Source organism: Xyrauchen texanus, chromosome 31, assembly GCF_025860055.1.
Source record: "Xyrauchen texanus isolate HMW12.3.18 chromosome 31, RBS_HiC_50CHRs, whole genome shotgun sequence".
In the NCBI taxonomy this organism is placed as follows: Eukaryota; Metazoa; Chordata; class Actinopteri; order Cypriniformes; family Catostomidae; genus Xyrauchen; species Xyrauchen texanus.
Genome location: NC_068306.1, coordinates 30,740,975 through 30,757,351, shown reverse-complemented (window position 1 = coordinate 30,757,351; position 16,377 = coordinate 30,740,975). Strand labels below are relative to the sequence as shown.

Sequence of the window (16,377 nt, the reverse complement as noted above, 5' to 3'; positions counted from 1 at the left end):
ACAAATGAGGAATGCTAACAAAAGCACATGTACAGTAGTACTTGATATTATTTCCATGGCTAGAATGATCTTCAATACAATGCTGAATATTTGTTTAGCTCTCTTTGTCCTGAGTCTCTTTATGTTCTGTCATATGGATGAACATGTATATATGTATATGATGACTCAACACATCAGAGAACATAATGACAGTCATATGGTTAAAAGTCTTGAAATCTCTCAATATTTGCCACTGAATCAGGCGAGATCGCTCTGACTGAAAGCACAGCGCAGCTGTTCAGTGCCTATAAACTCAACGCACCGAGCCCAATCACATATTTCCGCCAACAATAGGCTCACCGTCATAATAAATGTCAGCCATGGACTGTGCAATTGCATCACCAGTGGGGAATCATCATCTTTAAAGGGCCTCTCATACACTGTCAGTGTATATTTTGATAAAATGACCAATTCACTATGCAGTACATTATCCCCCATATAATAATGCATGTAATTCTAATTAAATAGATGGTCCATGAGGTCAAGTTTAGGGCTGAGACTATTTTGATAATCGATCTGTCAATTATTTCTCTGATTAATTGTATTGAAAAACAAGCTTTTCAAAACCAGACCTTCCTATAAGTTATTTCTGTATTCCTGTCAAGCTGTTTGCTGTGCTTTCTGTGGTTATTAATATTGCCTAAAATAGGATTAATGTTCATATGGAATTTTGATGCTCTGAATGAGGTCATTGTTTTTCCGCAGTCACTGGTCCTCTAAAAGAGAGACAGATAGCCTATGTGTGCAGAGAGACACTTCAGGTGAGGACACATGCACAGTTATCTTTACATCCTTACACAAAGTCTTATATTCACCTTATTCTTCGCCCGTTCTATTTCCCATGATTCATAGCGGGTTCAACTGACTAAACGGTTTTCTACTTCCGGTTGAAGTGTTTGTTTACATAGAATGCTAGCACTCGCGTAAAGGCTACGGTGATAGATTGTAGTTATTAAAGTATAAGATAATTGTTCTGTCAAGATGGGAAGTAGTAGGTGGCTACACACCGCTGATGAAATCACAAAAGATCGTGAAGGCGACCGTATCAGAGTGCCACATCCCTCAAAATTGACAGGTTGGGTGGATGACATGAAGCTATGGCCAGGAGTTAGCCATATTGACATTATTAATTATGTAATTTTTTCGGAGGGTGTAGATCGTGAGGAGATGCGAAATTACAAAAGCACAGATGCCTTCAATTACTTCTTTAGTAATAAAGTCGGGCGCATTTCTTTGCTGACGCACGGAGACTATGTATTTTTGAATGCAGAGGTAGACAGGAATCAAAGTGCTAACCAGCCTAAGCTTATTGCTTGGGTTATGCTGCAGCAGTCGGGGGTGATAGAGACTGTCGGATGTTCATGTATTGCTGGATTAGGGAGATCGTGCAGATCAAAGAGCATAGGCTACATGTTAAACCTCTGTCCATGTTTCTCACACTGACAACATTACAGTAAAAGCTTATGATAAATGGTGATGAAAGCTCTTCCTCGCTCAGGCTAACAACTACCTGGCCCACATTACGATAGCACTCATAGCATTAAATGTACAGTAACATTTAATGGACAAAGGCATAAACCATTAATGGCCATGTTTTTAACGTATTTACTCATAAATGGCATATTGTCTAAAAAAAAACTGTAGGTTAGACTGCCCACAGATAACACGAATATGTCAGGCCGGTGGAGCTCGTAAAAATGTAAACACATTTACTCATAATGGGCATATTATTCATAAAAATATAGGTTAGGCTGCCCACAGATAACATAAATATTTTTGTAGCAGGCCGGTAGAGCTCGTAAAATGTAAACAACCGGAGGTAGCTAACGCAGCTAACCACTCTAAACGTCTACTCTCTGGCATTGAATGTAGCTGTTACGGATCCGGACACGGGCATTCTCTCCTTCTAATCATATGATCGAAGCACTCAGTTTCTACAAAGTTTTTTATCTTCTTTGAATTGTTAAAACAACCAACAACAGCACATGTGGAACCTGAACTCATTCTCTCGCTGCTAGTAACTTATTGGTCGATCGCTACGAACCGGAAGTTGACAACCGGCGTCGTCGTCATGGCAGCGCGCATTGTTTAGAGCAGAATAAGGTGGATAAAGGCTGCAATTTATTTTATTTGTTTATCTTTAACTATTTTTTTTTTTTTAGTCTAGTCATTTTTTTCTTTTGATCCCAATGCTTCTCGGATTACTGTGAGATCTCTACAAGTAAATATAATAATAAAATAATACAAGTAAATAATTCAATTCAGTTAAATTAATCATTTCAACTCAAATCAAAATCAATGTTTCATGTTCATTTATTGATTTATTTGGCAAATAGTCTTGTAATAGGCTGGATAACGAGGAGTGAGATTATAATTTGCACAAAATAAACACCAACAGGACTCAACCATAAAAATCAAAAAATTGATTTAAAGAACTTTACAGCTCAAATAAAACACAAGTTTTAACAGAAGAAATAATGTAAGTGCTTTTATAAAATCATCAGCTTCACATTTCTGCCTTGAAGCCCTCCAAAAATTAGTGAATGTGACTTAAATATTGGTCGTTGTTTCAAATATATTGTATGGGTGTGCCCAAATTAATTATATGTTTTCAGAAGACTTGGAAAATATCACACAAGAAGTATGGACTACTTTAATGATACTACTATTGTGATTTTATGTCCTTTTTGAAGCTTGAAAGTTCCAGTCCCCATTAAATGTGCATGAAAAAAAGATTAGCACAGTCTTAAAATTTCACATTTTTTGTTCCATGGAAGAAGATTTGTTTGGCATGACACGAGGGTGAGATTTTAACTCTTCGTTAAGGCCACATTAAACCCTATTTAACCCCAATTGTAATTTTGACACAATGGTTAGCTTTTAACCTTGGGTTGAATATAATTTTATAAAGCATTTTGTTATGCCAACCCTAAATTGCTGTGAGAAAGGTATACAATGTAGAAACAAAAGCGAAATGTTTGCCTTATTAAATATGCATGCATTTTATATAGTCACAGAAACATTAACACGCAATGTTCATTTTCAGCCTCTAAGGGGAAACAGTTAAAACATTTTGCACAGTGACAGCACACACGTTGTGATGCATGTTACTATATTCTGGTCCAATCAGTGCCATTAACCAGAAATATGCAAATGTTGTACATATGCAAATACTGTATGAAAGTTATCCCATGTAACTAGAAATATACAATGTGAAATCTCCAACCCAGTTTCATAGAATGAACATCATTATATTTTTGCAAACTGGCTTTTACGTGCCTCTTTCTTCATTTCGCTGCTGTTTCCTGGTGAAATTAACACTGAAGGCCCTAGAACAACAGTGTATTTTGTTCACTTTCACCCAAATCACAACTACAATTTCTAATTATGACTTAATACATTTTACTCATACAGTGTTATTTTATGATATCAAAACACTTACTATAATGCATCATTTGAAAACGACACATTTTAAATCTTGTATTACAGACACACCTACATTTATACACTTATTTCAACAAGATTAGCTTGCGCAGCAACTGATCTCATAGAGTGTTGGACTGTAGACTCAAAAGACTGTGGTTCAAGCCCAGTCAAGCACACAAGCTGACACGTGAGACAAACGTGTCATAGAAGCGACACAAAATGAGATGGTTGCTTCAGAAATTCTGCTTTTCCTATGGCGTTTGCTTTTAGCACAGAAGTTTATGTGTTGATTTTGCATAATGATGTCTGTTTAGTTGAGTGTACTTGAACACCAACTGGGCAATTCGCACACTGCGACTCGTAAGCCAGGGTGATCGCATCAACGATCCAGTGAGAAAGTCTTTGCTTGGAGATGGACATTCTTTTGTGCATCCTCCATAACACACAAAGAGCTGTTCAGACAGTCTGAATTGGCAGGTGCGCTCAACATATGTGTGTAGCGCTCGCAAAGGCATAACAAATGCAAGGACTGTTCCTCATTCAAATTAGGATTAGGAGGGAAAAAGGCTTGAAGGTAAACCACCTGCACCCGGAAGGGTGTGGATAGAACCTTAGGCACATAACCTTTTCTGGGTTTGACAGTGGTTTTTGAAAGACCCGTACCAAACTCCATACATGGATTGTCAACAGACAATAAAAAAATCTTAAAGCTTAAAAATCACCAACCCGTTTTACTGAGGCCAAATCCAGGCAATTAACAGAACTGTTTCCACTTTGCTGATGTCAGAATAAAGGCGGCGCATCAGGGGAAACGCATACTTGTGTTTCGCTGGTCATACGTGGGCGACTGGCAACTTATATATATGGCACTACTGTTGTGTTGTGCAAACAATCAGAATGTGGTTATTCACAATGTCGTAATGAAAAGCTCTCAGAGCTAGAAAGACAGCCAGTAGCTCCAGGCGGTTAACATGCCACGCCCGTTTCGCACCTGTTAAGGTCTCGAAAGTAGGCCATTCATCACACACCATGCCCCAACCTGTGTTGGATGTATCTGTGGTCTGCACTTCTGAAAATGAAACACCCTATTGGTATAAGGCCGTTGCTGTCAATGGTTCCAGGCGCAATGTGGAACATCGTTTGAGTCAATACTGGAGAGGTCTTATGTGTAACAGACATAATGGTATGACGCTGGATGCTGCTGCCATAAAACCCAGAATTCTCTGAAGTGACTTGAGTGTTAATGTATTTCCAGTTTGATCTGAGACAGACACCAATGAATGATCTGTATGCACTCGTTCGTGTGGTGCACACGCATGCTCACGGAGTCGAGACGAACTCCTAAAAATTAGATTTACTGGCTGGGGAAAAGTATACTTTTTGCCTATAGCACGGAGGAGGGCGGGGCCGGGCCGGAATGACGCACATGGACACCAATCAGCCCGATGAGGTGAGCGAGGGATAAAGGCGACCGGGAGCGTGGCTGCGATCCGCCGGGGGACGGAGTACCCTGACCGCCCGGACGTGGGAAACGACTGCTGTCCATGATGCAAGGATGGACTGGACTCCTTCACCGCCTGGAGAGACGGCTAGGGGCGGAGGAGTCCCCTGCCAGCTGCCAGAAACGCGGAGGGGTCGAGGGAAGACCGTCGTCCAAGAAGGGAGGAGGGAATCGACTCCCCGACCACCTGGAGCTATAGGGCTTCTGCCTGGGGCGGAGGAGTGTCCCCACGTGCCGCAAGAAATGTGGACAGGCGTTCTGTCCACTGGGGGTTGGAGGTTTGACTCCAGTCAACCCGGGGAGGATCAGATATCGTCCTCCTGAGATGGTGTAGGAGTGATTGAGGACCATGCAACAGCACATCAGAGAACCAGTGAGTGAGTTTCTCTTGTCTCTCTCTCCTCTCTCTCTGGCTCACTATCACTCTGTGTTGGCCTTTCCCTCGCCTGTTTTTTTTTTTTTTACGTCCTGTCTCCTCCCAGGTCAAGAAGGCAAGGGGGGGGATGTACATCATGCCGGGGGCTCCCCAGGCTGAGGCAATGCAGGGCCAGACCCCAATCAGCCTGATGAGGCAAGCTAGGGATAAAGGCAACCGGAGAAGGCAGTTCGAGAGAGAACTATGGGCAGCTGCCCTGTATGTGTTTGTGTTTTTTTTTTTAATTTATCCTTAAACTATTATTTATAATGTCAAGCCAGTTCTCGTCTCCTTCTTGCCCATCTTAACCCAGTTGACAATCGCCCAGTTGATATTAGACCAGATTTTCATTATGGCAAAGCAGCAAGTCTCTGTGCTCACTCAGTAGTGCCTCTGATTAGCTAGTAATAACTAATCGCTGAGGTAATTCAAAAAACGTGCATCGTTCATTATCAGTGGGGTGAGTACTGCATGGATACATTTTGTGAACATGGTGCGGGGAGCCAGAGACAGACTGAAATGAAGGACTTTAAATTGATATGCAGTTCCCTTGTACACAAATCTAAAAAGCCACCTGTAGTGTGGTGCAATTAGTACATGAAGTATGCGTCCTTCAGATTGATTGACGCCATCCAGTCCTGAGGATGGATGTGCGATAAGATCTGTTTCTGAGTTAACATTTTGAATCGGCATGTCATGAGTATGCGATTCAAGCGTCTCAGAACTAGAATGGGCCGAAGCCTGCTGTCCTTCATCAGAACGAGCAAATAAATGCAGTAAATTCCGATGTGTGTGTCGCAGTCTTGGGCAGTCTCTGGCAGTCTCTATCACATTTTTTGTGAGGAGAGTGTGAATCGCTGCGTGCCACACCAGCACATCCTATTGTGTTCTTTGAGAGAAGATTGTGTATTTCAGCTCGTAACACCAGGCGCATCTTTGGACGGAACTGTGGAAGATAGAACACTGTTGAAACAGGGTGGTTCACCATTGGGAAGCGGTTGTGCATAATGTGTGGGCTTTGATGTGGGAAAGCTCTTTATTGAAAAAGTGTGAGCCTCTTGTGCATGTGCAACTAGCGCTGTACTGTAACAAACAGCAGTGGGGAAGAGGGGAACAGAATTGTGCAGGAGCACTTCTGCTGCACGGGGGGGAGGGGTTTCCCCCTCAGCGCACTGTTTGCCGACCTTGATGGCGCTGAGGCAGCAGGCATGGGGTTTTTAGCCGGGCACTGGCCTGAGACAGAGCGGGAGTAAGCCAGTTGTGATGAAGTACTGTTCCGTTTTGGCCTAAAATGTCTCATAGCCTGCTGAGTCATGACATAGCTCTCAGCAAATCTATCCACAGAGCAGATCTGCCAAACGCAGTCGGACTTCAAGAACCATTCATCAATGCAAGTTTTTCAGGGTCCTCTGGAGGAGGCCACTCAAGACCTTGAAAGGACTCGAAAGACCTTGAAAGGGCGCAAGCACGCTTCTAGCCCTCTCTGGTGGAAGGGGCGGCAACGTCCTACTTTGTCCACTCGTCAGATGCAGCGAGAGGCATAACATCATCCCCAGCATCAGAACCACCGAACGTTATGAGATTGTGCACTCCTGCAGAAAGCATAAGCTTGTCACGCACATAATGTTTCACCATAGACGTAGTATATGGAGATTGAGTGGCTCGCGGGGCTTGTGCCTGCATGAGGTCCACCTCAAAATCATCCTGCTCCACTTTGCGGCCCCGTCGTGCCTCATCCTGTTATCCCTCGGGAATCAAAGAAGAGGAGGGTGGGAGGCTAAATCGTCCCTCAGAACGAGGGTGATTCGCAAGTGAAACGTCTTGAGACTCATGCCCTCTCAGTGAGGGCAGTCTGTCTCTAAGAGAGCTGTCTCTGCATGGGTGTGGCCCAGACAGCGAATGCAGCTCTCATGCTGATCTGATGGTGGGATATGTCCCTTGAATAAGGAACACTTAAGGAATATATTTTTTAAAAAGACACAAATAAGCGGCTCTTTTAGTTTACACACAATATCACAATAGCTTATAAGGATCCAAAACTCCTGCCGAAGAGCTGCGGGGAATCAGAATGCTTGAGCGGCCTTTTCACCAGCGAAGCGTCAAGCCGCGAGGTGGAGTAAATGCTCGCCGGAACACTGCAGGGGAGCAAAGAGTCTTCTCGTAGCCATTAAGACCCTGCCCGCTGACTCGTGTATGTTGATGGCGAAGTAGTAGAAGGCTTCTAGATGAGAGAAGAATCACTGTCTTGAAGAAAGAATATTCTGAGGAATAGTGTTTTTATACTGGACAGCTTGGCGCGTAAAAGGGCGGGGGTTAAACACCATAGCCAGTTTTAGAATTGTCATTATTGTAGAAAGGTTTTAACTAGGTTGAATAGAAGGACACTCCCCATAACATCAGCTTCCTGACGCAATGTAAAATGTACTGAGTCGTAAGGGAACTACCATGACCCTGTTTATCAATTTCAAGTGTGAAAATCCCATTTATGTAGTGTTTTTACAGTGTTTTTTTCTGTTTGCTTACAGGGACTGCATCATCTCCATCAGTCAGGAACAATGCATAGAGACATAAAAGTAACTTTCATGTACAAATTGTGACGTAATGAAGCTAGGAAGCAAGTTGCAAGTTGACAATTAGTTTATTGACAGTCAAATTGAGAAGATAGGGGAAAAGTCCGGGGTGATGGTCTAGTGGCGCAGAGTCTCCAATGGTCAGATGATGCGTGGTGAGAAGAGTGAAGAGAAGTGTTGAACAGACACGGCGAATCCGGGTAACAGCAAACAGGACACGAAACAGGGACAACGAGAGAACTGGACTGGAACTCTGAAGAGCGAACAACACCGGACATCACAAACAACGATCTGACAAGGAGATGAGAGAGTGGTGAGAATTTAAAGGGAATGGGAATGAGTAACAGCTGGTGAGAGGAGTGATTGCGGCAGAGCGCTAATCATGGTACAAACAACACGCCCACACATTCACGCACCCACACAACACACACTAAGAACAAGGCACGAGACAAGGAAGAGACATAGGATTAAATACCGTGACAGTACCCCTCCCCTAGGAGCGCCTCCTGGCGTTCCCAGGCTCCCTACCTGCCGATTGTAGTCATCGATAAGGGAGTGATCCAGAATGTCTCTGGCGGTACCCAACCTCTCTCCTCCGGACCGTAACCTTCCCAGTCCACCAGGTACTGAAATCCGCGTCCCCTCCGTCTTGAGTCCAGAATACGGTTGACCGAATAAGTAGGTTCCCGTCTACAGTGGCGGGGGAACGGAACCGGCGGGTTATCTTGAGGAATAAAAGGCGGGTTTTATTTTGGATACATGAAATACGGGGTGAATTCTCCTGTGCAGCTGGAGGAAGGTTGAGGCGGACTGCCACCGGACTAACGATCTTGGTGACAGCGAGCGGGCCAATAAATTTAGGTGCAAGTTTATTAGATCACGGAGCGTAGAGGAATGTTCTTAGTAGAAAGCCACACTTTTTGACCAACGGCGTATCACGGGAGGCCCTAGACCGGTGGCGATCAGCTTTGGCCTTGGTGCGTGACCCCACTTGGAGTAGAGTCTCCGGGCCCTAGTCCAAGTCGCGGTGACACCTCTGGACCAGGCGTGGCCGGAGGGACAGCGACCGGATTCCAGACTAGGAAAAATAGGTGGCTGGTAACCTACACTACACTCAAGCGGAGATAGGCCCGTGGATGATACTGGTAGCGTGTTGTGGGCGTACTCAACAAAAGACAGTTGCTGACTCCATGAGGAAGGATTCTTGGATACCAAACATCGTAGCGTTCTCTCCAGATCCTGGTTGGCTCGCTCAGATTGACCATTGCTCTGGGGATGAAACCCTGAGGACAGACTAACAGTAAGCTCCCAGTAATTTACAAAATTCTCGCCAAAATTTGGACACAAATTGGGGTCCTCTGTCAGAGACCACATCTGTCGGGAGGCCATGTAGCGAAAGGCGTGGTCAATGACAATCACCGCTGTCTCCTTGGCAGAGGGTAATTTGGGCAAGGGAATGAAGTGGGCGCAGCCGAGAACCGGTCCACCACGGTTAAAACTACCGTGTGTCCCTGTGAGGGTGGGAGGCGGTGATAAAATCTAGGCGATATGGGACCAGGGTCTCGATGGCACCGGCAGCGGTTGAAGTAACCCGTCTGGGGGTCGATTGGAACTCTTACCAGTGGCGCAGACTGAGCAAGCCAAAACAAAACTGTGAGCGTCACGAACCATCAAAGGCCACCAGAATGCGTTGCTTGACTAAAAACTTAGTTCGATTAACTCCTGGATGACAAGCCACATTAGAACAATGTCCCCACTGAATAGCAGCTGGACCGTAACCCTCCGGCACAAACAAGCGGTTCGGTGGGCACCGAGCGAGGCGTTACCCCTTCTAAGGCCGTCTTGACCTTCGATTCGATCTCCCATGTGAGTGTAGAGATGAATAGAGTCTCTGGTAAAATGCACTTTCGAGGAGTAGGCGAGCGTTGGAGTGATCAAAAATACGTGATAAAGAATCGGGTTTGATGTTCTTGGAACCGGGCGATGCGAGAGTAAAATCAAAGCGACCGAAAAAAGAGCCCACCGAGCCTGCCTGGAGTTTAATCTTTTAGCTGTCGCGAATATATTCCAAATTCTTGTGATCGGTCCAGGCGATAAAAGGTACCCCGAACCCTCCAACCAGTGGCGCCATTCCTCCAAAGCTAACTTGACTGCCAACAACTCTCTGTTACCAATGTCATAATTACGTTAGGCCGAGGACAAGCGATGAGAAAAAAGCAGCGCAAGGGTGTATCTTGTCGTCTGAAGGAGAACGCTGGGATAGCACTACGCCTACCCCCACCTCTGATGCATCGACCTCCACCACGAACTGGCGTGATGGATCAGGGGTTATCAGGATGGGGGCTGAAACAAAGCAACCTTTCAGTTTGGCAAGCGCAGCCTCAGCTGCGTCTGACCACCTGAGCGTTGTTCTGGGGAGGTCAGGGCGGTCAGAGGTGTGGCTAGTTGACTGAAATTGCGAATGAAGCGCCCGGTAGAAATTGGCGAACCCCAGGAATCTCAGTAGGGCCTTACGAGACTCTGGACTTGGCCAATCTACCACAGCCTTGATCTTCTCAGGATCCATGCGCATTCCCTCAACCGACACGATGTACCCTAAGAAAGGAACAGACTGTGCATGAAAAGCATTTCTCCGCCTTGACAAAAAGCCCATTCTCTAGCAATCTCTGAAGCACTAGCGGGACGTGCTGCACATGTTCCTGGAGAGAAGAAGAAAAATCAATATGTCATCCAGGTAAACATATATGAACTGATCAACCATGTCTCGCAGCACGTCATTGGCGAGTGCCTGGAAGACCGCTGGGGAGTTGGACAAGCGAGCGGCATGACCAAGTATTCAAAGTGCCCCTGGGGGTGTTAAAAGCGGTTTTCCATTCATCCCCCTCCCTGATCGCGGACCAAATGATAAGCATTACGTAAATCCAATTTCAGTGAAGATAGATGCTCCTGCAACCTCTCAAAAGCTGAAGACATCAGCGGTAGAGGATAAGTATTCTTTACCGTGATGTTGTTCAACCCGGTAATCAATGCAAGGTCGCAGAGATCCATCCTTCTTCCCCACAAAAAGAATCCGCCCGGCTGAAGAGGAAGGGCGGATGAATCCATTAGCTAGAGAATCAGAAATATATTTCTCCATAGCCTCCCTCTCTGGAATCGAGTGAATATAACTTGCCCTTAGGCGGAGATGTACCTGGCAATAACTCTATGGCACAGTCATAGGGACGATGTGGAGGAGAGAAGCCGCCGAGACTTACTGAACACCTCCTTCAGGTCCAGGTACTCCGCGGGCACGTTAGATAAATCCACCGCCTCTTCCTGAAAAACAGGGACAAAAACAGGCGAACAGGCAGAAACAAGACAAGACTTATGACATTGAGTGCTCCACGCTGACACAGACTTAGACTGCCAGTCCACTTTAGGGTTGTGATGGGTGAGCCAGGGATGACCAAGGACGATGGGGGCAAGAGGAGTGTCCAGTATGTAGAAGGAGATGGTCTCGGTGTGATTGCCTGGCGTGGCAGAGTGATGTCTTCAGTGGCTAGGAAATGGTGGGAAGTTTCTGGCCATTGAGGCGTGAACAGCGATCCGGTGAGTGAGAGACTTGAGGGGACTTGGTGGTTGAGTGCAAAAGTGTAGTCCATGAAATTTCCTTCGACCCCAGAATCCAGAAGTGCTTTCGACAGTCGTGGCGGTGATTAGACCATTGAAGACTTACGGAAGGAGGGTAGATGTGGATGAGGTCTTCTCGTGGAGATCCCACCCGATAGTAGCCTCATACTTGCTATCGGGCGGATCCTTTTAAAGGACAGTTGTAGGCAAAATGTCCAGCACCACCACAGTACAAACACAGTCCCTGGGATCTCCGCCTTTCCTTCTCCTCCGGAAAGCGGGCTCGACCCACCTGCATGGGCTCGGGATCACAGAGCCGGGGCTGAGCAGCGTCCCGCCTCCAGAACATTGACCGCCTAATCCTCTCAAGGGCGGTTGGTTTGTACTCAGCTGTTCCATTCTGGATAACCTTAGCGTCCACTCTAAGCGCCAAGGCGATCAAATCGTTTAGCTTGGTGGGGAGATCCATGGCGTATATCTCCTTTTGGACGCGATCAGCCAGCCCATGCAGGAACATGTCCCACTCGCCTCCTCGTTCCATTGGCTCTCCGCGCTAGCGTCGAACTTCGATAGAAAAGTCTGATACAGATCTCTCCCCTGGCGCCAAGTCGGCCAGCACTCTGGCTGCCTCTCTACCGGAGACAGCACGGTCAGAAACTTCGCTTCATCTCCGCGGAGAGTGCTTGAAAAGAGGTGCAGCATTCATCTTGATTCTCCCACACGCCCGTTCCCCAAAGGGCAGCTCTCCCAGAAAGTAGCGTCAGGACAAAAGCGACCTTGGTTCTTTCATCACAGAATGTTCTGGGTTGTAAAGAAAAATGCATTGAGCATCGTGTTAGAAAAGCTTCGGCAAAAATTAGGTTCACCTGAATATAGCTCTGGAACCGGTAGGCGGGGCTCCGACTGGGAGGAGCTGGTGGTGGTTGAGGAATCAGCGGTGCGGGTGGCGCAGTGGGAGCTCGCAGAAGTTGAATTTGCTGGGTGAGTCCGGACACCTGCGCCACTAGAGCCTGGACAGCTGAGCCGTGTCATTGAGATTCTTCTCCTGGTTCTCCATACTGAAGTCTGCTGTTCATCACGAATTCTTCTAGGCTGTCTGAATTGTTACTCGCTGCTTCCATCTTGTGGTCAGATCGTTCTGTGACGTAATGAAGCTAGGAAGCAAGTTGCAAGTTGACAATTAGTTTATTGACAGTCAAATTGAGAAGATAGGGGAAAAGTCGGGGTGATGGTCTAGTGGCGCAGAGTCTCCAATGGTCAGATGATGCGTGGTGAGAAGAGTGAAGAGAAGTGTTGAACAGACACGGCGAATCCGGGTAACAGCAAACAGGACACGAAACAGGGACAACGAGAGAACTGGACTGGAACTCTGAAGAGCGAACAACACCGGACATCACAAACAACGATCTGACAAGGAGATGAGAGAGTGGTGAGAATTTAAAGGGAATGGGAATGAGTAACAGCTGGTGAGAGGAGTGATTGCGGCAGAGCGCTAATCATGGTACAAACAACACGCCCACACATTCACGCACCCACACAACACACACTAAGAACAAGGCACGAGACAAGGAAGAGACATAGGATTAAATACCGTGACACAAATAGTTACATCACTAAATCACTATTGCCAGGGTTCCCACAATCATGGAAAAGTAGGAATTTCAGAAAATTTTAAATGGGGGTGTTTACAAGATTAAAATGTTAATTTAATTTACTCTAATGAGTATCTTTTTCTAGTTATTCTCTTTAAAATATTGAATATGAAGTCAATAAAATATATGCAGGCTAAATATTGTTCTTGTGTAAAGTACAACTTGCATGCAACCTGTAGTGATGTGTAATTTGTGATTGAATCATTCTGTTGAGTCAGTTCTTTTCAATGAATCAGTGGAACTGGTTCACAATTCAAGTGAATGAAATGAAATGAACAAATTATTAGTTAATTGTTTATTCGTTTTTTTTTCTTTATACACTAATTGCAAACAACTGAGAAGTTTGTGGAACAAATCATTAAAATTCATAGGTCACAAAGCGTGGGAACCCTGTATTGCCTTCAATCATGTTCCAGTCATCATGTTTTGTGTTTATGTTTAATATGATTACTTGTTTTTAATATAATTCCATTAATACATTGATAAAGTTCATTAGCTGTGAAGAGAGATGTAACTGGTGCTGTTTGTACAAGTGAATAAAGCACAATAGTGTGTGTGCGATGATAGTGTGTATGTGCTCGGTGTGTCATTCTTTGATGTCCACAGGGTGCCAACATTCTTGTGGCAGAGCGGGGAGACATCAAACTAGGTCAGTCTGGGTTTACCCCTGTCTCAGACCCACACATGTAAACACACAAATGCATACAGTATATGAACTAATACTCCTTAAAACTTATTTTCCATTTGGTCTCCCATCTGTCTGTCAGCGGATTTTGGAGTGGCAGCGGAGATCAACGCATCTGTTGCCAAGAGAAAGTCTTTCATCGGAACGCCATACTGGTGAGTTAACTTAAACAAGCTGTCACTCAAAAACACAGGGAATCATTTCTTTCTTTTTCTTAAGACTCAAATGTCTGGCATAATAACAGATGAAATTATGTTAATGGGATAGTTCTCCCAAAAATCACAGTTTTCTCACCCTCATGTTGTTTCAAACCCCTATGACTTTCTATCTTCTGTGGAACACTAAAGGAACACTAAAGACAGAATGTTAGCCTCATTCACTATTCACTTTCATTGCAATGACATAACTTTCATTTTTGGGTAAAGTATCCTTTTAATGACTGTGTCTTTCTCTCAGGATGGCACCAGAGGTTGCGGCAGTCGAAAGGAAGGGGGGTTATAACCAGCTGTGTGATATCTGGGCAGTGGGCATCACAGCCATTGAACTAGCAGAGCTGCAACCACCAATGTTTGATCTGCACCCAATGAGGTGTGAACACACCCACAAACACATATCACACATTAAATACACATTTAGACAAGGCTGTGCTGATACAATCAAAAATTAATATCTAAATTTTTCACAATATTACAACAATACTTTAGACCTTTTTTATTCATGTATGTGTGCATTTATGTAATTTCCAATGGTGAAATTGATGAAGCAGCAAGCCATCTAAATAAGCACAAACTCTGAAACTTGCATTTCTTAATGTGGTCAGAGTCACTTCTGAGGTGCCATACTGACAAAAGTGAAGCAATCACTTGAGATATATCCCATAGACTCTGACAAGCTGGGACTCTCTTTTGTGTCTGCTGCTGTTTCTATTGTGATCCAATTATGATATGTGCCATAGTATATATACAGTAAAATGTGTATCATATTGTGAGGTTGTTAACACATAATGCATTTAAATATAGTTATTGCCATCTGGAGCCATATCCCCTAAAACCCAAAATCACAGGTCTTATTGACTACAGACCTGTCACTCTCAAGTCTGTGGTCATGAAGTCATTTGAGAGACTGGTTTTGGCCTACCTGAAAGACATCACTGGACCCATGCTGGACCCCCCTCAGTTTGCTTACCGAGCAAACAGGTCTGTGGATGATGCTGTCAATATGGGACTGCATTATATCCTGCAACACCTCAACATACCTGGGACTTATGCAAGAATCCTATTTGTGGACTTCAGTTCAGCCTTCAATACCATCGTGCCTGATCTTCTATCATGTGATAAGTCTGCATACAGACGGGAGGTTGAACTGCTGGCTGTCTGGTGCGGTCACAACAATCTTGAGCTGAAGACACTCAAAACAGTGGAGATGATAGTGTACTCCAGGAGAAATCCCCCAGCCCTCACCATCCTGAACAGCACTGTGGCAGCAGTGGAGTCATTCAGGTTCCTGGGCTCTAACATCTCTCAGGACCTGAATTGGGACACCCACATAAGAGTCCATTGTGAAGAAGGCTCAGCAGAGGTTGTACTTCCTTCACTAGCTGAGGAAGTTCTACTCAGCCATCACCGAGATTGTCTTGTGTACATCTAAAACGATCTGGCTTGGGTCAGTCACCAAATCAGACAGAATGAAAGTACAACAGACAGTCAGGACTGCTGAGAGGATTATTGGTGCCCCCCTGCCCACCCTCCAAGACCTGTACATCTCCAAAGTGAGGAACCGTGCAGGTAGAATCACTCTTGACCCCACACACCTTACCACTCCCTATTTGAACTGTTGCCCTCTGGCCGGCGCTACAGAGCTCTGAACACCAGGACATCAAGGTACAAGAACGATTTTTACACTCAGGCCATTTTCCTCATGAACAATTAAACTGCCTCAGGACTCCCCCCATAGTGCAATAATGTAAATACATATCTCATGAACATATGTAAATTCACATATTTAATTCAATTACTGTACATAGCCCTACCTTGCACATAGATTACCACTTGCACATGTTCATACGCCATTCTGTTATATTATTTATTTATTTGTATGTCTATTTATACTCTTACCATGTTTTATATTCTGTGTCTCACTGCAATGTTCTGAGTGCACTTGCATACGTGAGAACACTAGGCAAAAAAGCTCTGATTCTGATATTCAGTCAGGGCTTAAATTGGGCTGCCACTGTCTGGCACCTTTGCTTGTTTGTCAATCTATTCTATTTTTTTTATGTTCCGACATGTTTGTTATTTCACATATTCTGGTTCAATTTAACATCTACACTTGCTCAGACACCTTTCAAGTTCATTACGCTCTGCTCTAGTCAGTCCCACATATGAGTAGAGGCAGCTACTCAAGAGTGGCACGTGACCATGTGTCCCCGCATACAGACGCATGTTTCGCTTTTATATTATCTCTAATTCATAGAAATCGTG

General features: G+C 44.8%; 1 protein-coding gene across 1 annotated transcript in view; it reads left to right on the top strand.

Moving 5' to 3' along the window:
• The window catches only part of LOC127624737 (mitogen-activated protein kinase kinase kinase kinase 2-like), a 38,684-nt gene that overhangs the window by 4,705 nt on the left and 17,602 nt on the right, over nucleotides 1–16,377 (top strand). The window contains exons 5-9 of the mRNA XM_052099592.1: nucleotides 745–800; nucleotides 7,907–7,954; nucleotides 13,819–13,861; nucleotides 13,980–14,052; nucleotides 14,354–14,485. Coding sequence (XP_051955552.1) covers nucleotides 745–800; nucleotides 7,907–7,954; nucleotides 13,819–13,861; nucleotides 13,980–14,052; nucleotides 14,354–14,485 — 352 coding nt within the window. The remainder of the gene's footprint in view (nucleotides 1–744; nucleotides 801–7,906; nucleotides 7,955–13,818; nucleotides 13,862–13,979; nucleotides 14,053–14,353; nucleotides 14,486–16,377) is intronic.